The following is a 23,476-nucleotide window of genomic DNA, read 5'->3' on the forward strand; positions in this document are numbered from 1 at the left end:
CACACACACACACACACACTATCTCACCCAAATCAAAATGACTATCATCAAGAAAATAAATATTGGTAGGGAGGGAGTGATATGTATGGAAAGTACCCATTATATACTGTTTGTGGGAATGTAAATTAGTGCAATGAACCACTGTGGAACTCCTTAAAAAACTAAGTATGGAACTACTATATGATCCTGCCACACATGATCCTGCCATGCACTATGATCCTGGACATATATACAAAGAAATGTGAGCATACAATAGAGACACCTGAAACTTGTGTGTGTGTGTGCGCACGTGCGCGCGTGCGCATGTGTGTGTGTACACTGTAGCTCTATTCACAATAGCCAAGCAATAGAATGAGCCTAGGTTCCCTTAAACTGCTGAATGGATAAAGGACATATATTATGCGTGCATGCACACACACACACACACACACACACACACACACACACACGCACACACAAAATGAGTTATTATTTGGCCATAAAGAAAGAATTTACTTGCAAGAAAATGGATGTAACTGGAGATCCTCATTTTAAGGAAAATAAGTAATAGGCAAAATTGCATTTTTTATTTCAAATGTGGAATTTCTTACATAAAAAAAAAAACAAAAGAAATGACATTCAGACTGCCCTTCTGCCCAGTGTGGATCTCTTTTGTTAGCTCTGGCTCCTGGGCCTGCTCTTCACATGCTCAGTGCTGAGGCCCTTCCTCTCACTCTGCTTCATGCCTCTCCAAGTCTCTGCTCACTGAGAACTGAGCACATTCTCAATCACTAACCTTGTAGAGCGGCTCCTCTCCAGTTAATTCTAACAAATAAAGTTCACTGCCATTACTTCTGGTTCCGTAGCATGAGGTACATGTTAGTACCTCTAATGCACCACCCTGTCCCTCTCCACAGTACACACCCAGTGAGTATTCTAATTCTGCCATGTACTACCAAGCCAGCAGTAAACTTCACTTATCACAGAGCTTTATCCCCGATCATTTTGGTACCATGGTGGGACATATACCTGAGAGAAACTACTTAAGAAGAGGGAAAATTTATTTGGGCTTAAGCCTTTAGAGGCTTTGGTCTGTGGTTGCGTGGCTGTGGTGACAGAGCATCGCAATGGGGGCGCAGGGGAGTGCTCACTTCATGGTAGCAGTTAACTGAGGGACAGGCAGGGGCCAGGGGACAAGGTGTACTTCTCCAGGGCACCACACAGTGACCCAACTCCCAAACAAGGCCCCATGCCCTAATAACACATCAAGGGACTAATTCATTGATTTGTCTGAACCCTCACTATCCAGTTACTCCCCCAAACCCATCAGCTGATAAGCAGACTCCAAGCACATGATGAGCCTTGGGGGTTGCTCAGATTTAAATCCTAACAAGCATGTTTTGTTGCTGAGGCTTGAAGCTGTGGCTTCATGCATGCCAAGATGCACTCTGCCAGTGGTTATGGGTTTACTATAATCCTTCCTTCCATCCTTCTTTCCTTCCTTCCTTCCTTCTTTCCTTCCTTCCTTCCTTCTTTCCTTCTTATCTCTTTATTTTCTTTCTCTCTCCTTCCCTCCCTCCCTCCCTCTCTCCCCTTTCTTTCTTTTTTCTTTCTTTTCTTCTTTCTTTCCTTTCTTTCCTTCCTTCCTTCCTTCCTTCCTTCCTTCCTTCCTTTCTTTCTTTCCTTTCTTTCTTTTCTTTCTTTCTTTCTTTTCTTTCTTTCTTTCTTTCTTTCTTTCTTTCTTTCTTTCTTTCTTTCTTTCTTTCTTTCTCTTTCTCTCTCTCCCTCCCTCTCTCTTTCCCCCACCCCCCCTCTCTCTCCTTCCTTCCTTCCTGATCCTGGGGCTTGAACTCAGGGCCTAGGCACTGTCCTTGAGGTTTTTTTTTTTCTTGAAGCTAGTATTCTACCACTTGAGCCACAGCTCTACTTCTGGAATTTTCTGAATAGTTAGTTTGAGATAAGAGTCTCACAGACTTTACTGCCCAAGATCTCAGCCTCCTGAGTAGCTACAATTACAGGCATGAGCCACCAGCAGCTAACTCATGTTTCTTTTTTATCTCCCTTCCCTGGGATCATGCTATCTTTTTATAACAATAACCAATACTATTAAAAGATTCATGCTGCATGAAAATGGAGCCTTTGTAGCACCAGGAGCTTTGTAACTGGCTATAAAAGGTCAGTAAATATTTAATGACTTAAAGTGAAAGGAGATAAAGACTTATTTGTAAGTCTCGATGCACAGAAACTTAAGGCTTACTTTGTCCATTTCCCTCACTTTTCTATTGCCTAGCTAAATATCTGTAGGATACCCCCTTCTCCACCCTCCCAGTTTTGGAATGTTACAGATTCTCTTACAGAACCATAGAGATTTGTTCATCTTTAAAGCAACAGAGTTAAATTTGGAAAAAAAGAGACCAACTTTAGGTTTAACCTTTTCTACTATGTCTCAATAACATAGTAACACTATTTTCATGACTCTATAACCTAAAGGAATCTTCAGAGTTTCAAAAAAGTAAGAGAAATCCTTGTTATGAAAAATTCTACTATGGGATGGGAAGGTGGCCCATGAATGCCTCGCATGCATGAGGCCCTGGGTTGGATTCCTCAGTACCACATAAGCAGAAAAAAAGCTGGAAGTGACACTGTGGCTCAAGTGGTAGAGCGCTAGCCTTGAGCTGAAGAGCTGAGGGACAGCGCCCAGACCCAGAGTTCAAGCCCCATGACCAAATGGAAAAAAATTCTACTATATAAAGAAACTTTAGAAATTATTCTAAATATTAATCATATGAGGGATAATTTCATTATTATAAATCAGGGAAAGAATGGAAAGAAATGTATGAAATTTAATCAGTCTTATTAGTATGTTAAGATTATTTTGACAACAGAAGATAATCATAAACATTTATGAAACATATCATATGATATTCTCCTTTTCTAAGAGAGGCATGAAAATGAAAACCTCTTTACCTTAACGATTCAGATAATGGTGTTAAAGTGCCATCTCCCCTATCTACTACACGAAAGAAATTCAATTGATCTCCTTCTCGGTACACCAAGAACGTAACTTGTTTGTTGCAGGAAGTTTTCTCCCAGACTTCATCTCGACTGGAATCCATATACTCAGCCATCTCCCTAAGTGGATCTTCCATAGGAACTACAAATGGAAAATGATAAACAAGCTTTCAATATACACTAACTTTTCTGCATCTTGGTATACTAACAGGATATAATGCTCTGAGTTTGTTTAACCATCTTGCACATATAGTACATATACCCTACATTGTATAATTATGCAAGAAAATACACCATTATGTTGCTATGCCCACAGACAAAGCTTTACCATGAGGCTTTGTTTCTTCTCAGTGCCAGTAGAGTCTTTATGTTTGTTGATTCTCTGGCATTATTATTTGTGGCTATTTTCACATGTTTTCCCTATTTTCAAATATTGGTCCAACGATCAAAATTGAAAAGCACAAAGACCCCACTTGTTTTAGGTTGAAAATAAACACACAACATATACACACAAAATTGGGATATATATATAAGAAATCCGAAGCAAGTGGTAAAGCATTCTGTTTAGCATGCCCAAGGCTATGGATTTCATTCCCAGCAGGAAAAAAAAATATGGGAAAGCAAGAGAGCCTTTTCATTTCTTCTGGTTTTATATAACAATTGCTTTGAGTCTAAGATGTTTCAGAATGTGAGGAGGGCACTTAGTGCACAAACACTGAGAAGTGTGAGCAAGAGCCCTGTTTCCTGCAGGGCTCCTCCAGGAGCTGCAGCAATTCTGGTCAGTGTACATGTGCTATGTGATAGCACATACAAGAGAACACCACTTTCAGAGAACCCCACAACAGGGAAGTTTTCTCTAGTGTATGCAAAATAGATCAATAGCTCTCATAAAACCCTTTTGAAGTGTATCAGAAAAAAGATGGAACTGAGCCTATTTTCTCATGAGAACTATGAGGCCTTGGGTTATAATTTGCATGAGGGAAGCAAGTGTGCAGTGGAGACAGCAGTTAACCCTCCGTTTTCTGGTCTGTGAAGGCTCACACAAATCTGAAGACCTTCCCAAGAATGAGGTCTCCAGAGCAGGATGCTCTGAGTTCATGTGACACACCTGAACAAAGGCCAATGAAAACAACACGGTCCTCTTACTGTGCTGCCCAAGCCACCTTTTCTAGGATATTCTAATATCCTACTTTCATACACATTATCATCCCATTTACTTCCTGCATAACATTTAGAACCGCAATTATTATAACCATAATTATCAATTATTTTTTCACATTTATCAGAGGCAGTGTCATAAAATGGGGCCACCGTCTTCCACCCTGTACACAGTAGACAAATTCAACATCCAGAAGATGTTCACTGTGCATTTGTTGAATGAATGAATGAACTACCCACATTATTAGAAGAGTGTCAAGGACATGAAAATATCCAAAAAAGCCAAATGTATCACAAATCAAGTAAATGGGCAATTTTGGAATTTTCTACTTCAATTATTTTAGGTATTGAAGACTCAGCAAAATTTTCAAAAATGATATAAAGCTGGATACCAGTGGGTCATACCTATAATCCTAGCTGATCAAGATCTCAATCTGAAGACTGTAGTTCAAAGTCAGCCCAGGCAGACAAATCCTAGAGATTCTTATGTCCAATTAATCAGGAAAAAATCAGAAGTGGCTCGAATGGTAGAGTGACAACTATGAGCAAAAAAGCTGAGCAAGAACATGAAGCCCAGAGTTCAAACCACAGTACTGGAGGAAAAAACAAAAAGATGAAAACCCAAATACAATAACAATTTTTATACCATGTCACTCCATTTTTCTTCCATATACTGATGATGTTTATTTTTAATTCTTATTGGACTCAATATGGAAACATGATATTTTTCTGGAATGTATTTTAGAATTATGCCCTTATATATTTGAAGTTTAAAGAATAATGCCTAAAAAGAAAAGAAATAACCAATGCTTTAAGGGGTTAGAGGTGTGGCTTAGTTGGTAGAGTATTAGCCAAGCCAGCGAAAGTGGCAGATCAACAGTCCTGGTCTCAAACAAAGAAAAAAGACAAAAAACAAACAATGCCTACAACAATTAAAGGCTTAACCACCAAAAGGGAGCTTGACTATAACCACAGGCTATAATAAACACTGACTTGAACATTACTTTGTCAATTTGTTGTCAAACTTCTTGAAAAATATAATTGTTCTGCTTTAATATATGCCTACCTTTTCTGGTATTTATAGGTCCACCACGCATAGCCAAAACCAGCTTCAAGGTACAACCTTCGGAAATGCTGTGCACAATTAATACAAAAACTATTATCATCACAATGTATTCAGCATTAAAGGAAACACTACTGGCTGGTTTATTAGGCATAGCACCCACTCTCTAAAATATAAAAAGATACAGAAATATGAAGAAACATGAGATGCTAATGCATTTACTTATATACATAATTAAAAGGTTAAGAAGTTTTCATAAAGTATAACTATTATGTGAAATCTCAGCCAAAGGTACTGGCAAGGACCTCTGTGATTGTGTGGCTGAGCCTCTTCATTCCACATAGAAGGAAAAGGAGACCTAGGAAAGAGAAGAGGCTTGCCCAACATCCAGAGTTTTAGAAACAGGAAATGTGTTCAATATAATAATAATAATAATAATAATAGAAATCAACAAATCTAACAAGTCTCCTGACTCCCATTGCTTTCTCTCTATTCCACATCACTTCTCACTCTTCTGCTCTTTTTTCTTCAGTTTAATAAATTTTCTGAGGGGAAAGAGAAAGATCAGAGGTAGAAAGTATTTTTTGTAATCAATGGTGCATGCAGTATTTCTTACTAACAGGAGATTTTAATACATATTGGTGGAGGGCTGTTCTCTCATATCTAAAATGAAAATAAAAGGAACATAGTAGACCAATATTCAATGACAGAAGCAAAAAAGGCAAGACATTAATAGGAAGACATAAAAAGGCAGAGCAAAAACCATTTTGTACACATACAAAAAATGTAAAGGTAAAATATAATTATCAAAGGACAAAGATCACAGGAAGATGGGGTGCCGGGACAACACATCTATAGTTCAGAATTTGTAATGAAATCTAGGACCAGAGGTATTTAGGAGGCGTGTTCTAAGGATATGGAGTCCATATAGTAACTAATATGAGGTTACACTCACTTGTAATCATTCAAGCAATACTCATCTTCAAGTTCCATGTTATTCCAAATTAAGTGCTGCTGACAGATGGGAATACCTTAGGGGAAGGTAATAAAAATGTTAAAAAAATTCAATTAGCATCTCCAACATGATACAAAGCTTATTTCATTAAATAACTAAGTACATGTTTGAAATAAACACACTTCTAAAATGAATGCTATGTGCTAAAATTTGCAGAATCATAGAAATTTTGTTCATTTGCTTTTTTTAATTTAATTTTATTTTATTTGTGAACATACTGTACAGAGGAGTTACAATTACATGGGCAGGATAATGCGTACATTTCTTACCAAGCATTGCAGCCTCCTCCTTTGTTTACCCTTCACATCCCTCAGCCTCCCCCCTGCCCCCAATCCCAATCCTTCTCCTTCCCCCCCCTTCCCCCCCCTTCATTTGCTTTTTAAGAGTATGTTTCAGTAGCTCCAACCCTAAAAAATGTGTAATTTGGGTAAAAAACTGTAAACTTATTAAAAACAAAACAGTCCTGAAGAGTTTGAGATTCAAGGTCTAGAAGACAGTGCTGTAGGGCACTATTTGCATTTAGTTATCAGTGTTGAAACTATCTTATGGCTAATTTTCAATGCTAGAAATACCTGTCTAGACGCTATGCCTTCAAATTTTGTGTTTTAAGAAATACAAACTCAGATTCTAGATTTTAACACAGTAATTTTTTAATCAATTGCACTTTTGAAACTCCTCTCCTTTTGGGGTTTTATTAGTCAGGAAGTAATCATTATCTATTTATTAGGAAACCGAATGGATATAGACTTATGAATAACCTTTTCAAATGTCTCCATACTGCCTTCTCTACTTTTCTTTATAACACTATAAGTAAGCAATCAGAGTACCAATAGTATGTATTACCTTTTTACAACTATAAGCACTGCTATATGCACTTGGCTTATGTTACAATTTAATTTTACAATTTAACTCCAATAACCTGTGAGGTGAACATAAACAGAATCCTCATTTCACAGGAGTGACACCAGAGAAATTACATAACAGAGTCTATGTGGTGGGTTAGAGGAGTGATTACCTCCCCTGCCCGCCACCCCCTGCCCCCAAAAAACAAAACCTATTTGGTGAACCATATCTGGGAATCACTCTCCATAAGGCAAAAGCAGCTGTCTGAAGGTTGTATTTTACTAGCGCAAGCTGATAGTTAAAGATCATCATGGACTGCCAAAGGATTTGAAGGCTGAGCACAGACAGACAGACAGACAGACAGACGGACAGACAGACACAGACATACACACAGAGCACACAATTTCCCAAGTGGAATAGTCCACTTTTTTTTGCTTCATTAAAAAACAATGTAAGGGGCTGGGAAGGTGGCTCAGTGGTACAGTGCTTGCCTCACATGCATGAGGCCCTGGGTTCAATTCCTCAGCACCACATTAAATAGAAAAAAAGCCAGAAGTGGCGCTATGAATCAAGTGGTAGGGCACTAGCCTTGACCTGAAGAGCTGAGAGACAGCACCCAGACCCAGAGTTCAGCCCCCACGAGCAACAAAAAGCAAAAACAAACAAACAAACAACAAAACAATGTAAGCGGGACACCTGTGGCTCACTCCTGTAATCCTAGCTACTCAGGAGGCTGAGATTGAGGATCGAGGTTCAAAGCCAGCCCAGGGCAGGGACGTCTGAGAGACTCTTTATCTCCAATAAACTACCAAAAAACCGGAAGGGGCGCTATGGCTCAAGTGGTAGAGCACTCCCTTTGAGCTAAAGAGCTCAGGGACAGCGTCCAGACCCAGAGTTCAAGCCCCACGACTGACTCCCCCGCTGTCCCTCAGCTCTTCAGCTCAAGGTGAGCTCTACCACTTGAGCCTCGGTGCCACTTCAGGTTTTCTAGTAGTTTATTGGAGATAAGAGTCTCATGGTCTTTCCTGCCCTGGCTGGCTTTGAACCGCGATCCTCAGATCTCAGCCTCCAGAGTAGCTAGGATTACAGGCGTGAGCCACCCGAGCCCAGCTGTAAAGTGTTTTTATATTAAAAAACTAAATTCATTAAGGTCATGTTTTCAAACTTACAGGACTTCATTAGCATAAGTAGATAAAGCAATATAGTTAAATAACTGTGTTTACAGTTAGTAAACACTGCAAAGTATTTGTAATGGAGACTTTAGAGATGTACTGAAGAGTAAGAACACTACTCAGAACCAGCTTCTGTTAATCACTTTTAATGGGCTTGGCCATCATTTAACAAGCTTAAAAACACAAAACATTGGCAGACAACACAAAACAGCATGGCCTCGTGGGGATCCTCGGCCTCCATGGGGGATCCTCGGCCTCCATAGGAATTGTTGGTCTCCATGGGGATCATCGGCCTCTGTGGGGATCCTCATGCTCTGTGGGGATCGTCGGCCTCCGTGGGGATCATCTGTGGAGATGGTCTGTGGGGATCCTCAGCCTCTGTGGGGATCATTGGCCTCTCTGGGGATCATTGGCCTCCGTGGGGATGGTCTGTGGGGATGGTCTTGGGGATTTTGTCAGTCTCTGTGGGTATCACTGGCCTCTGCGGGGATCATTGGCCTCTGTGGGGATCATTGGCCTCTGTGGGGATCATTGGCCTCTGTGGGGATCGTTGGCCTCCGTGGGAATCATTGGCCTCCGTGGGAATCATTGGTCTCTGTGGGAATCATTGGCCTCTGTGGGTATCGTTGGCATCCGTGGGGATGGTCTGTGGGGATGGTCTTGGGGATTGTTGGTCTCTATGTGGATCACTGGCCTCTGTGGGGATCGTTGGCCTCTGTGGGGATCGTTGACCTCTGTGGGGATGGTGGCCTCTGCGGGGATCGTCTGTGGGCATGGTCTTGGGGGTTGTCGGTCTCTGTGGGGATCACTGGCCTCTGTGGGGATCGTTGACCTCCGTGGGGATCCTCGGGCTCCGTGGGGATTGTTGGCCTCCGTGGGGATTGTTGGCCTCCGTGGGATCGTCTGCCTCCGTGGGGATCCGCATGCTCTGTGGGGACCATCACCCTCTGTGAGGGTTCCTTGTACCACTAGCACTTAAGATCATCAAATATATAAAACTCTGCCTTCAGATAGGTTGCTGGATTTCTAGTTATTAAACATGGAAACCTTACTAAAATTAACCTTTGCCTTTAAATCTCAACTATCCTCTTGCCCTACTAAAGCCAGATACCTTAACTTCTAGGACAAGCATTTCCCTAAAAACCAGCCTACAGGTATAAAAGATGTTTTCATCTCCAGAGATGATGATAATTCCTTTGACAAAATTCAATATTTATTGATGACATTAAAAAAACAACAAACAACAATCCATGCTGGGTGCCAGTGGCTCATGCCTGTAATCCTAGCTACTCAGGAGGCTGAGCTCTGAGAATCATAGTTCAAAGCCAGCCCCAACAGGCATCCATGAGACTCTTATCTCCAACTAAACACCAAAAAGGCTGGAAGTAGAGGTGTGGCTCAAGTGGTAGAGTGCTAGAGGAAAAAAAGTAAAGGATAGTGCCCAGGCCCTGAGTTCAAGCCCCAGTACCAGCACTAGCCAATCAAAAATTGTAGAATGAATTTTAGGGCGAATAGTTATGTGGGAGCCCAATAGGAAATAAGCATAAACAAACAATTCACCATAAAAGTGGTTCTTAAAAATACAAATAAAATGTATCAATTTCACCCATAATTGCAGAAGTCTAAATTAGAGCACATAATATTGGTAAAAACTTAGAATTATGACCATATTTGCTAAGGGCAGTGATATGTGTAAACAGTATTTTCATGTATTGTTGTAAGAACACTGTGGAACCACTATAGAGAGAAATTTAACAATAGCTAACAAAATTGCATATGCATTCTCTTTCTGACCCAGCAGTCCCAATTTTAGCAATCAACCCTGAAGGTAAGTCTACAATATACAGTGTAAGACACTAGAAACAAACTATTGGTATACATAGGTAAACAGTGTAATAAATGATATATTCACACAAGAGTCTATATAGACATAAAGGAAAAATGCTATGATTAAAAAAAGTGAGCAGGGCATGGTTATGGATGTCTTTAATGGCCAGTACCTGGGAGGCTGAGCAGGAGAATCACAAGTTGGAAGTTGGCTTGGACAGCATAGTGGGACTCTGTCTCAAAAATAAAAAATTTTAAAGTGGAGGGCTGGCAAAATTGTCCCGTGGTAGAGCATTTGCCTGGGCTCAATCCATAGAATTGCAGGGGGGAGGAAAAAGTCAATCTCTATGAACCAATTTGGGACACATTATTAAATGTAAAAACAAATCACAAAAGACTGGCTATAGTATAACATTACTATTCGTGTTAGAAAGATGATAAAATATATAAGTAACTATCTACCTACGTGGGCAAAATAAGAACTGGGATAAACTGGAAACTAAGGAGATTGGTTATCCATAGAGGATGAGTAGGATGGCACAGGAGTGTGGGAAAGGGAGGGCACGAGTAGTAAGGATGAAAGATAGCTGCACTTCTGAAGTGAGTTCTATGTAGCGTTAGGCCTCAGAACCACACTCAGTGACATTTCACTTCAGCTCCCACCCCAAAGAGATAATTAAAGAGGGCATTAAATAAACAGATAAATAAAAATAGAGCATATCTCAAATGAAACATAAACAATACTAGATGAATATAACTATCACAAAAGAAGGATAGGGAACAGAAAAATTAACCTAATCTCAGCCTAAGTGTAATATTGTAGGCCGAGGGCAAAAAGAGCTATAAGCAAATACACTGTGAGCAAATTTGTTTCATACAGGGATTTGGGTTAACAATTCTCAATTAGTTTATGTACAAGTTTGAGCAAATATATAAATCTGTTATGAGCTAATTTTCTTTCAGAAAAGGAGGTTAAAATATAGAAAAAGCTAAAATTTGATTTGATATTGGGGGGATCAGTATTAATTCATGATTGTTAATATACATTTGCACAGATGCAAAAGTGTGTGTTTTAATAAATATGTGTATTTCCTAAACATTGAAAGTCTAGAAGCAAAGCTGTCCAATAGCCATGAAAACATTTAGCACCTAGATCTGTTTCTACATAGCATTCCAATTAAAGTAAGCTTACAGAAATAGCTGAGGGCAGGAATACGGGAAGAACCTGCAATATATATGAAGAATATATGAAGAACCTGCAATGTCTTGGGGTATCAAGACAAGGGGGTGGGGTATCAAGACAAGGATTGAGTAATGAGAAAATGGCACATAGGCCAACTAGAAGGAAATCCTGTGAGTCAAATCTAAGGTCTCAGCAGTAAGTAACAATTAGAAATGTATATTCTTGAGTTCAGGCTGACAGAAATAAGTGGATGAATAAACAGATACATGAGGGATAAAAGAGAGCATTTTCTTAAAAGTAGAATGCCATTTTAAAATGCAGAGGAAACAAAGCAAGCAGAAAAATTATCATTAGGCAAATACTACAATAAAATTTATTGCTGGACAGAATCATGAATGGATGTCAAGATTATTGGGCATATGCCCTTCTAATATCTGTCAGCAAATTTCATTGTGTCTATGCCATTCACACAAATGCAATATGCATCTCTCTGATTATCATTCCCTAGCCCAAGACAGCACATTTCTCACCCAGATGTTTTTACCAGTTGCCTCTTCAGTCCTCTTCCTGAATTCTTGCACTATCTTCAGCCTAGTGCCAGAAGGATCCAGTTAAAATGCCTAAGATGGGCTGAAAATGTGGCTTGGTGGTAGAATGCTTGCCTAGCATGCATGAAGCCCTAGGTTCTATTCCTCAGTAGCACATAAGCAGAAAAATCTGGAAGGGGCACTGTGGCTCAAGTGGTAGAATGCCAGCCTTGAGCAAAGAAGCTCAGTAACAGTGCCAAGGCTCTGAGTTCAAGCCCCAGGACTGGCTTGTTCAAGTTTCAGTTCTAGTTTGGCATATAAGGAGCTTACGATACCATTCTAATAACAACTTAAAAGCAGAAAAATGTAAAAATCAACTGTTCTTGGATCTTTGAGAGTGTGGATGACAGAACAAACTGCTGCCCCCCAAATTGGAGAGAGAAGTGAACACAGAAAATTACAGTCACCAGAACAGAAACTCTAATATGGAGCCAGGGACACCACAAAACCCTAAATTGTAGTTAACAAGTTTGCTACAGTATAGACATGTCTGAGAGCTAAAAATTACAGGAGGGCTGGTTGCTGGTGGCTCACAACTATAATCCTAGCTATTCAGGAGGCTGAGATCTGAGGATTATGGTTTGAAGGAAGCTCAGGCAGGAAAGTCCGTGAGACTTTTATCTCCAATTAGTCACCAGAAAACCACAAGTGGTACTGTGGTTCAAGTGGCAGAATGCAAGCTTTGAGTGAAAAAGCTCAGACACAGCGCCTAGGCCCTGAGTTTAAGCCCCATGACCAAAAATAAAACAAAGTGACAGGAGGGCTCAGACATAAGAAAAGAATTTAAGGAGTTAAAGAATTTAAAGGAGTTAAGAAACAATGAAAGAAAAGGAGTGAAAAATATGTTTCCCCTTGGACAAATTGTGAGGTTCACTGCTATTAAAGTTAGATGCTGTAACAGAGTCCTCACAATGAAACAAGGCTAGGTTGAAAGAAGGGCCTGAAATACTTGCTAGGGAATAGAAATTGGCTGTAACAAAGCACTGCAAAGAAGCACCGGAAACCACTGTGATGCATTCTGCTGGGATTTCTAAAAGCATTTCTGAGAATTGTTAGTTAGTACTGAGAAATAAAAATTAAAATACAATGGGGCTGGGAAGGTGGCTCAGTGGTAGAGTGCTTGCCTTGCATGCTTGAGGCCCTGGGTTCGATTCCTCAGCACCACATAAGCAGAAAAAGCCGGAAGTGGTGCTGTGGCTCATCTGGTAGAGTGCTAGCCTTGAGTTGAAGAGCTGAGGGACAGCACCCAGGCCCAGAGTTCAGGCCTACAACTGACAAAAAAAATTAAAATACAACACTCTACAAAACCAAACATGTAGCCAGGCACCAGTTGTTCACACCTGGAATTCTAGCTACTCAAGAGGTGGAGATCTGAGGATTGAGATCTAAAGCAAGCAGGAAAGTCTGTGAGACTAGCAGCTCCAATTGACCAAAAAAAAAACAACAAAAAAACCAAAAAAAAATGGAAGTATAGGCATTGGATTAAGTGGTAGATTGCCATCATGAGCAATAAAGTCAAGTAAGTACTTGAGGATCTGAGTTCAAGTCTCAATACTGGCACAAAAAGAACAAACACAAATGTTCCCCATCTTTTCCTATTCCTAGAACTAGTCAAGCCCAGATAATTTTACAGGAAAAGTTATAGAAAATAATTCTGGACTAACAGAATTATTTAGATAATTATTTAGATAAGACTGTTTTGAATAAAACATTAATAGACTATCAATAACTAAAGACGATGCAACATCGACATATGGAGAGTCACACAGATTGGCTAATATATAAGATATACATATACCATATAAGATATATAATATATAAGCTAGAGTATATAAGATATATAAGCTGGGTGCTCGTGGCTTATGCCAATAATTCTAGCTCCTTAGGAGGCTGAGAGCTGAGGATTGGGGTTTGAAGCCAGCCCAGACAAGAAAGTCTGTGAGACTTATCTCCAATAAACTCAGAAATAGCTGGAATTGGTGCTGTGGCTCAAGTGGTAGAGCACTAGCTTTGGGCACAAATAGGCTCAGAGACAGCACCCAGGACCTGAGTTCAAGCTCTGGAACCAGAAAAAAAAAGAAAAAAGAAAAAAAAGAAATATTACATATTATATATGATAGTAATAGTTTATATATATAATGATTTAATACAGGATGGGTATCAAATTACTTTAGTGAGAAAAAACTCAGCTAATTCAATAAGTGGTATTTAGATAACCAATGATCAGCAATAGAAAAAAAAAATAGGATCCTTACGCTGAAATGGCAAGCCATCCCCTCCCAAAGCCAGTAGCAAAGGTTTCTTGCTGTGTTACCCGTCACTTCACGCCGGCAGGGGACTCTGCTCACTACAGTCCCTGGGGAACCCAGGTTGCTGAAGCAGTAGTCACCATACCCAGAAATAATTTTCCATTCATAGTTAATTGTCCAGAACAAATAACAGTCCCCTAATTCCTAAGTGGTCAGGAAAGCGATCCGATCTCATTCACAGACGATAAGGGCAGCCATGCCAAGACCACAAGGCATGTCCAAATAATCTGCTGGCACAAATACTTTTATTTACTTTTTTGTTTTTACATTTCTTGGCACATTTTCTTTCCCAATTCCATTGCCTTGCTTTCACATTTGGAAGGCAAGTATTCCCCTTTACACAGCACTGCTCTAGGCAATGATAAACTCCAACAATATGCCTTCTCTCAGAAGTCAGCATTCAGCTGTATCTCTTCCTAGGTGTTCAGCCTTCACTCTCTTGGGCACATGAGGCCCCAGACTAACCACTGCCCTGACAGAGAATACAGGAACCTTGTGAGCATCTTATGCTTATTAATTCACAATCCTGAGAACACCCTTTGAGGCCAGTACTCTTAGCACTTCTGTTTTAAGTTGGAACAACTAAAATAAAGATTAAGCAATATGCTCAGTTAGTAATCTGAAATTATGCATTGTAGCTTTGATACTCCTGTCTCTTCAAGACACTAGCCTTCTGTTGCTGCAGTGTGATCATTCCTGGCACATTAAACTCCATCAGCCTTTTCTCCACATAGCCCTTAACTCCTCTACATCCTCCACCAGGCTCTAGTTCTGAACACACCAAAACGCTGCCTAAGAAGAAAGCCATGTGACTGAACAACACAAAGTATTAACCAGAATATAGTCACCTCCGATCTCTCCATTCCATTTTCTAATTTGGAGAGTTTTCCTAATGATTCCCAAGTGACTTCCATGGTTGAAGTATAAAGATCTTTCAGAGAAGGATTAAAACTTTTTTTTCAGGATGTTTTAAGTCTTCTCCAGAACACAGTGACTATCACTGCTTCCACACAAAGGTCTGGAGGAAAGTAGGAAAGGAATAGGAGGGGATGTGAGGATGAGAAAGGGGACTATGAAGGAATTAAGGTCTAAGGAACATCAGTGGTAGATACTATACACTGCACTGTGCCTCTTTAATCCATAAATTGAAGTTCTCATCCCTAAAATGATAGAATCTGCAGCCTCTCCCTTTGGGAGACCATTGGACAAGGCTAGTGGCTCTATCACTTTGAGCCATAACTCCATTTCTGGGTTTTTTGTTTTTGGTAGTTTATTGGAAATAAGTATCAGCGACTTTCCTAACTGGACTGTCTTCAAACCATGGTCCTCAGAACTCAGCCTCCCGAGTAGCAAGGATACAGGTGTGAGCCACTGGGGCCTGGTTCTAAAATATTTCTTGCCACACAAAGATTATTTAAATTGCATGAAATGAAAAAAAGGGTTATCTGTAGGGGATGGTTTATGTTCCTGCATTATACAATCATATAACTAAAAACGCAGAAAGATTCTAAATATTCATTGGATTGCACATCTCATACCATTTGGTAGACAAAAACAACATCAATGTTTGAATGTAGTCACTGGATTCAGTCAGCCACAAACTTCAAAATATCCTCAAGGACAGAGGAATTCACAAATATTCAGAAGCTCAGATACCAGGTTACTTGATCTTACAATGGTCCCACCATCTCCCTACAGTTCCGTTCTTAAATTGGCGGGATGATAATCCTAATTACCACCTATAAAGTACAAGGAAGTTCCAGCCAACTCCATCAGCAAAGATCTATTTAGTATTATGGTGAAACAGTTAATTTTTTGGTCAAAACCAGACCTTAACAACAAATACCATTTATTTCAGAAATCTCTAAAATACAAAAAAACCACTTTAATTTGAACACAAATAAACTTATAGCACTTTTCACAAATTCACGAATCACAAAGGAGATATTACAACAGTATCCAGCATCCTTATTATGTAAGGGAACTTTGGATTTATGTAAATGTAAGCCAACAACTTCAGAAAATCTCCCAAGCCTACTAAGGAGGTGGAGATCAACAACAACAATAACAAAAACCTGGGTATAGTGGTACACACCTATTCTGGTCATAAGGGAAGCCTAAGTAGGAGGATTGGGGTTCAGGTCTACCTGGGCAAATATTTCAGGCCCTATCTCAAAAATTACTAAAGCTGCAGAGACATGGAGGCAATAGTGGTACTCTTTAGACACTATGTTAAAAATGAACTATATAATTTGTGGGTGAGAATGGGAGGGGAAAAACTGGGGGAGAGTGAGAGAAGGGGCGACACTGTCCAAAAAGAAATGTACTCTTCACCTGACTTATGTAACTATAACCCCTGTATGTATCACCTTTATAATAATAAAAAATAACCAAAGCAAAGGGCTAGGTCATAGCTCAAGTAGAGTATATGTCTGACAACTACGAAGCTCTGGGTTCAAGCTCCAGCACCACCACATTTGATATAAACAAACAAGGCCTTGAAAAGTAGTATAAAACATAAGCTGGTCACTAAAAGGAAGTAAAATTATTTCCAAATAAAAATAAATATAAGATGTCAGGACTTGAATATCATGCTGAAAACCATTCTGAAATATTCACACCATTAACATGGTGCCAGAAAAGTTAATCAAAAGAAACCTCTAGAGCTGTGCACAGGTAGTTCACACCTGTAATCCTAGCTACTCAGGAAGCTGAGATCTGAGGATCATGATTTCGAAGCCAGGTCAGGCAGGAAAGTCTGTGAGACTCTTATCTCTAATTAACTACCAAAAAAGCCAGAAGTGGAGCTGTGGATCAAGTAGTAGAGTGCTAGCCTTTAGTGAAAAAGCTCAGGGACAGTACGCAGGCCCTAACTTCAAGCCCTAGCACTGGCACACATACACACACACACACACACACACACACACACACACACAGACAAAAAGGAGGAGGAGAAGGAAATGGAGGAGGAGGAAGAAGAAGAAAAAGTGGACAGGAGCAGAGTGGAACAAGCCAGGAACAGAGGAAATAGTTCATGAGCTGATAACGTGGAAGGTAAGGAAAACATGGGGGTTTATTAGCCTATTTTTTTCAGTGTCATATGTTTGAAACTGTCTCCATGAAAAAGAATTTTAAAAATTATTATACATCTGAACAAACCAACCCCATGTTCATAGCCTTAAAAGTAAAGGAAGACTAGTACCTTCCAATCTTTGAATTTTTGCTTTCACAGAAATAACAGCTTCAAAGGGTGAAACTCTCAGCTCAAAACATGTTCCAGTCAATGTTTCAATGAAGAGCTCCATGGTATCATACAAAGGAATTTTGTAGTAAAATGCTTCCACGTTATCTTCATTGAAGAATGGAGGCTCTTTTCTGTTATCCATTACTTTGGCTTTTCTAATTCCTCTGGAATAGAGGGTATGCAACTGTATCCTGGTTTTACCCGAATCAGCTTTGAACATTGGTAATATGTATTGTTGTTCATGTTTTGAGTATTGTACCTAAAAAAAACAAGAATAATTTTTTAACAAGCCTATTTGAGAATCTCCTGCTTCCATGAAGACTTCTGAATAACTCTGGTGCATGTTAGTTCCCATGGCCCCAGAATTCATTTTTAGTGCTTTTAATTATGTTGAATCCTGAACTTTTCACACATACTTGCCTTTTAAATTGCTTGCCATACTAGATGGTAGAACAACAGGTATATTTTTATATTTAATTTTCTATTTAATATCAAATTATTTACTAATATACTTGATCAAATACTTTTGTTGTTAATGATATTCAAACAAACTCAATACATCAGTATTGTATGGAATATGCATGTGTATCTTTTATACAAAATATCTAAATCATGTTATCTAAAACATATAAAGCATAGTAACTTTACAACTATTATATTTGTGGTCCACAGATACTGTATCTTTATCATAATGACTTTACAACCATTATATCTGTGGCCCATTGCATAAAAGCATTCATCTTAATATGTTCCTTAAAAACAGACTAACAAGCCAGGCACCAGCGGCACACACCTGTAACCTAGCAACTCAGGAGGATGAGATCTGAGTATATTGTTTGAAGCCAGCCCCGGCAGGAAAATCTGTGAGACTCTTATCTCCAATTAACCACCCAAAAACCAGAAGTGGAGCTGTGGCTCAAAGTGGTAGAGTACTAGCCTTGAGCACAATTCAGGAACAGTGCCCAAGACCTGAGTTTAAGCCCCATGACTGACCAAAAAAAAGAAAAAGACAAACCAGATTCACTAAATAATCATCATCAGGCTTGGCAGACGGTATCTAAAACTAGGTTTCTTTCTTTGGTAATATATGCTGGACCAGCTTTACTCATAAACATACCAAATGGTTAATGAGTATGAGAGACAAACTCAACAAATAGTAGTAAGGTAAATAAAAAGTGTGCAATAAAGAGTACAAGGATAATTGAAATGCTAAATTGCAATGAATTGATGAAAATTGTAAAGAAGGGCCTTGAATTTAAGACTATAAGGACAGAAAATATGTATCTTCCTTAAAAATAGCTTCCTTGAAATATAATTCACCTACTGTGTGTTCATTTAAAGTCTTTTTTTTTTTGTCAGTCATGGGGCTTGAACTCTGGGCCTGGGCGCCGTCCCTCAGCTCTTCAGCTCAAGGCAAGTGCTCTACCACCTGAGCTACAGTGCCACTTCCAGTTTTCTGGTGGTTTATTTGCGATAAGAGTCTCACAGTCTTTCCTGCCAGGGCTGGCTTTGAACCTCCATCCTCAGATCTCAGTCTCCTGAGTAGGTAGGATTATAGGCGTGAGCCACCAGCACCTGGCTCATTTGAAGTCTTACATTCACTTCATTCATTTTTAGTGTATTTACAGTGTTGTGGGACAATGCCATACCCCCATTCCCACCCCAGTGCTGGTGCTCCAACCTAGGGAACTGCACTCACCCACTGAGCCACACCAGCAGCACCTGAGTAAACTTTTGTATTTCAGGACGTGTAAAGCTTCAGAGTTGGAGAAGCATGTCAACAAGGAAGCCTAGGAGAACAGAAAAGGGATACTATTATGAAAGTGTAAGACACAAAAACAAATGCTTTGATACATAATTTCTTATCGAAACAATACAAAGTAACATTAAAGTCAGTTTTATTTTCATAGAAATGCTTTTACTCATTTGCTTGTTTTGAAACAGGATCTCACTATGTGGCCCAGGCAGGCCTCTGATGCTTAATCCTCCCATCTAACCTCCCATGGCTGGGATTGAAGGTGTGCACCACCATATCTGGCTTTAAAATGTAATAATAACTCCAGTTAATAATAACAATTATAGTTAACAATAATTTAAATAACTTTAATAATGTCCCTTAGACATCTGAAACTTGGACACTGGAAATACATTCAAACAAATCATCTTTCACACAAATCCTCATCTATTAAACAGTACCTCTACCATCTCATCATTCAAATCACTTAGGATTCCATCCCACAAGCACCCATCACATCTAAAATGAACCAGTCCTGACAATACAACTTCTTGAATTTCTATAGTCTCTCGTTTTCCCCATTCACACTGATTACAACTTAGTTTCAGAGCTTGTAGCTCTGAATTTAGTAATTTCCAAACCTTGTTACGATCCTTGCTTCACTCTTCCAATCAACTTTTTGCTTTTTCTATTTTACTTTTGGAAAGAAACTTATTTTTTGTGTGCCCATACTGAGGCTTGAACTCAGGACCAAGTCTCTCTCCCTCATCTATTTTGCTCAAGTCTAGTGCTCTATCACTTGAAGCACAGCTCCACTTTTGGCTTTTTGTGGTTAATTGGAGATGAGTCTCATGGACTTTTCCTCCCTTCAAACCACAGTTCTCGGACCTCAGCCTCCTGAGCAGTTAGGATTACAGGTGTGAGCCATGGGCAGAGCCTGGCCTTGGAAAGAAACTGGATGATGGTATCAATTTATCATATTGTTTGGTAATTATTTTATTCTCTATTATTTAGGTTGGAGTAGAGGAAGAGGTCACATTAAGCTCTAAAATTATTTTACTCTTCAGAAATCATTGCAGAGAAAATTTACCAATGAGGGAAATGAATCTAAGTTAAAGACAAGAATGAGTCTGTTTCCTTTCAAATGGACAAGTTCTCAGCAAAACTGAGGACAAAGTCCCATTAGGCCCCTCCCCTCCCTTCTAGTCCTAGCTGGATCCTGCACCAGCATTGCACTTTTGTTACAAATGGTGAACCTATACATAATAATCACCCAGTCTATAGTTTACATAGGGCTTCCTCTTGGTGCTGTGAATCTATAGGACTAGACAAATGTATAAAAGATCAGTGCAGATTCACTTCCCTAAAATCCTTCTGTGTTCTGTTTATTGCACCCTTCAAGCTGTTTCCTGTTAACTACTGATTGTTTTAATGTCATATGGTTGAAGTCATATGACATGCAGCCTTTTCAAAGTGGTTTCTCTCATTCTGTAACATACACTTAGGATTCCTTCCATGTTGTTTCATGGCTGTCTTTTTAGTGCTGAACTGTATTCCCTGTCTGGATCCCATTTGCTGGGATGGGTATCAAGAATATTTCTGACTTCCGACAATTATGAACAAAACTGCTATTGACCCTGTATTCAGGTTTTATATGTGGATATAAGTTTCTAACTAGGTGTGGCTCAAGTGATAGAGCACTTGTCTTAACACACACAAAGCCCTGAGTTCTATCATCAGGACCACCAAAAACAGAGGGAAGAAGAGAGAAAAGACAAAATGACCATTTGGGTAAGTCCCAAGGTGTTCAGTGTGAGTGCCAGGCTGTGAGCTAAGGTATGTTTAGACTTAGTGGGATGCAGTTAGCTCCTGCTGACTTCCAAGCAAACTCAAGGTCCTGAGTTTGATCACCAGTAGCTCCTCAAAAATGGGTAGGGCAAAAAGAGAAAATATATTTTCAACTATTTGGAAAGATCCCAAGGAATGCAAAGCAGCTGCTGGAATTTTTAGGAAGTGTCCAGACAATACTCTTAAGTGCCTACAACCAGCAAAGAGCTAGAGTTCTGTCACTCTACATCCTCATTAGCATTTTGAATTTTAATGTGGATTTTATACATCCCAATTCATCACATAACACTAATTACACATAATACTGATTATATCACGCTGTTGATTTAATTCACATTTTTCTCATAACACATAACATGAGCAGTTATCTTTTGAAAATATAGAACTGATCCTGTTATTTCTCAACTTAAGGTCCTATGATGTCTATAGGTTAACTTTCAGACTCCCTAGAATGGCTCGTAAAATCACCCATATTATCTTCTAGATCCTGTGCGTATGTGTGTGTGTGTCTGAACATGTGCCTCTACTCAGGACCAAGTTTCTCTTTAGCTTCTTTGCTCAAGTCTAGCACTCTGCCACTTGAGCCACAATGCCACTTCTGGCTTTTTGCTGGTTAAATGAACATAAGAGTCTGATGGACCTTTTCACCAGGCCTGGCTTGGAACCAAAATCCTCAGATCTCAGCTTCCTGAGCAGTTAGGATGACAGGTATGAGCCACCAGTGCCCAGATCTCAGCCTCCTGAGCAGTTAGGATGACAGGTGTGAGCCACCAGTGCCCAGATCTCAGCTTGACAGATCTCAGGATGACAAGTATGAGGTGCCAGTGCCCAGCTGCCAGCTCCTTTTACTTGTCTATATACCTAATCCCAATATGTCTCAAACTTCACTTCTTTAATCTTTATACCTGCAGGTTCAAGACATATCAGCCTCTGTATTGCTGCTGCTACTCTGCCCTATGAAGTGACAAGTTATTAATCACCTTAAAGGGGTTAGGGATGTAGCTTAGTGGTAGAGATCTTGTCTGGTATTTGAGAGACTCTGGGTTAAATTCCTAGTATTGTCAGAAAAAAAAATTGAGCTCAAATATGTTGATGATCCTGCAAAAATCTATTTGCTGTTTACCCATGTCATGCATTGTACCATAACAATTTCATTTTTATATATATCTTGTCCTTCTAAATTATAAGCTCTTTAAGGGAGGGACAACTTCTGATGTCTTCTCTATCACCCAGAGGTATGTTGTACATATTGATACCCATTAAAGATTCCTTCAATGAAAGAATTTTTTAAAATTACTTTTGGTCTTTAGGGGCTAGAGGCATATCTCAAGTGGACCTTGTCAAGGAAAGGCTCTGAAATCTAACCCTATACCACCACCACCACCACCATCACCTATACACACACACACACACACACACACACACACACACACAGGTTTAGAAAAAAAAACATAGTCTAGATGAAGTATTCTTCTTTTAGAGATGTGGGAATGTGGTTTATTTCCAAAAGTTTGTTTAGAGAGATGTAATTCCCCACATATATATGTTGGAATCACATACTAATTGACTCCCAAGTCCACCAAAACTTTCTAACTCATGACAAACATGCACATGCAGGTATTTCTGCTAGAGTGTAAAATTCATCATGCTTGGAGGAAAACCTGAACTGCATTGTGCAGATGGCTAATGCTCCCAAACAGCATCAAACAAGAAAAGCTGCTGCTGACAGCATTGAGTGCTGTTAACGCTACTTACCAAACTACCGATCAACAAATAGAATAATGTAAAGCACTGTGGTGACACTACTGGTGATAGTGACAATAGCCCAGTATTAAGCAGCATTGCTCCGGTTTTATTACACATTAACTTCAACACTATATGCAGGCACTGAGCTCCTGCTTACTGACATGTTGACGGCTTGCATGTTTATGGCTCTCAGCCTGATAGTGAAATGCCTGATGTGCTATGCACATTCTGAAAAGCATAGTCACATGCTAGACAGCAAATAAGAGGAGACTAGAGAATGAGCAGCGCGTGGTTCCCACCACAGTCCTGCCCACAAAGCAGCTGCTGGTACAGCAGAAGAATCTGAAGTGAGCATGCAGGGAGAAAGAGCTGGATAGCATGGAGTTTGGAGTGAAAGGACGTTTTAAGCAGCATTTCCTTCACTCCGCCGCTCTTTTGGAGCAATGCCCTGAAGTAACAAGTTGGAGGAGAGAAGGTGGCTGATGTTGACATTAGTCACCTAGCCTAGCCTGAGAATTGCCAACGAGATCGTTGCAATACAATTAAAAGTATTAATGGTGTCGGGGCTGCCGCCGAAAAGTCTGAGTCCAACCAAGGGGAGTAGTCAGGGGAGTGATTTCCAGGGAAGAAAAGAACAAAGGGTGGTAACCACAGTGGTGTCATCATGTGCGAGAAAGTTCTAGGCGCACTAGACCTCCTCCGGCCGCAGTCTGGAGGGCCGCGGCCCGAGGGACCGCGACCCCGAGCCCCGCGCC

The 23,476-nt window shown here is 39.9% G+C and overlaps 1 protein-coding gene across 1 annotated transcript in view; it reads right to left on the minus strand.

The window, feature by feature from the left end:
- Positions 1-23,476, minus strand: part of Zfand4 (zinc finger, AN1-type domain 4) — a 73,790-nt gene that overhangs the window by 50,047 nt on the left and 267 nt on the right. The window contains exons 2-6 of the mRNA XM_013036192.1: positions 19,092-19,182; positions 17,351-17,651; positions 6,168-6,243; positions 5,216-5,283; positions 2,947-3,133 (exon numbers count right to left, since the gene is read on the minus strand). Of these exons, the coding sequence (XP_012891646.1) occupies positions 2,947-3,133; positions 5,216-5,283; positions 6,168-6,243; positions 17,351-17,612 (593 nt within the window). The 5' untranslated portion in view covers positions 17,613-17,651; positions 19,092-19,182. The remainder of the gene's footprint in view (positions 1-2,946; positions 3,134-5,215; positions 5,284-6,167; positions 6,244-17,350; positions 17,652-19,091; positions 19,183-23,476) is intronic.

Source organism: Dipodomys ordii, unplaced genomic scaffold (genome assembly GCF_000151885.1).
Source record: "Dipodomys ordii isolate 6190 unplaced genomic scaffold, Dord_2.0 Scaffold259, whole genome shotgun sequence".
Taxonomy (NCBI): domain Eukaryota; kingdom Metazoa; phylum Chordata; class Mammalia; order Rodentia; family Heteromyidae; genus Dipodomys; species Dipodomys ordii.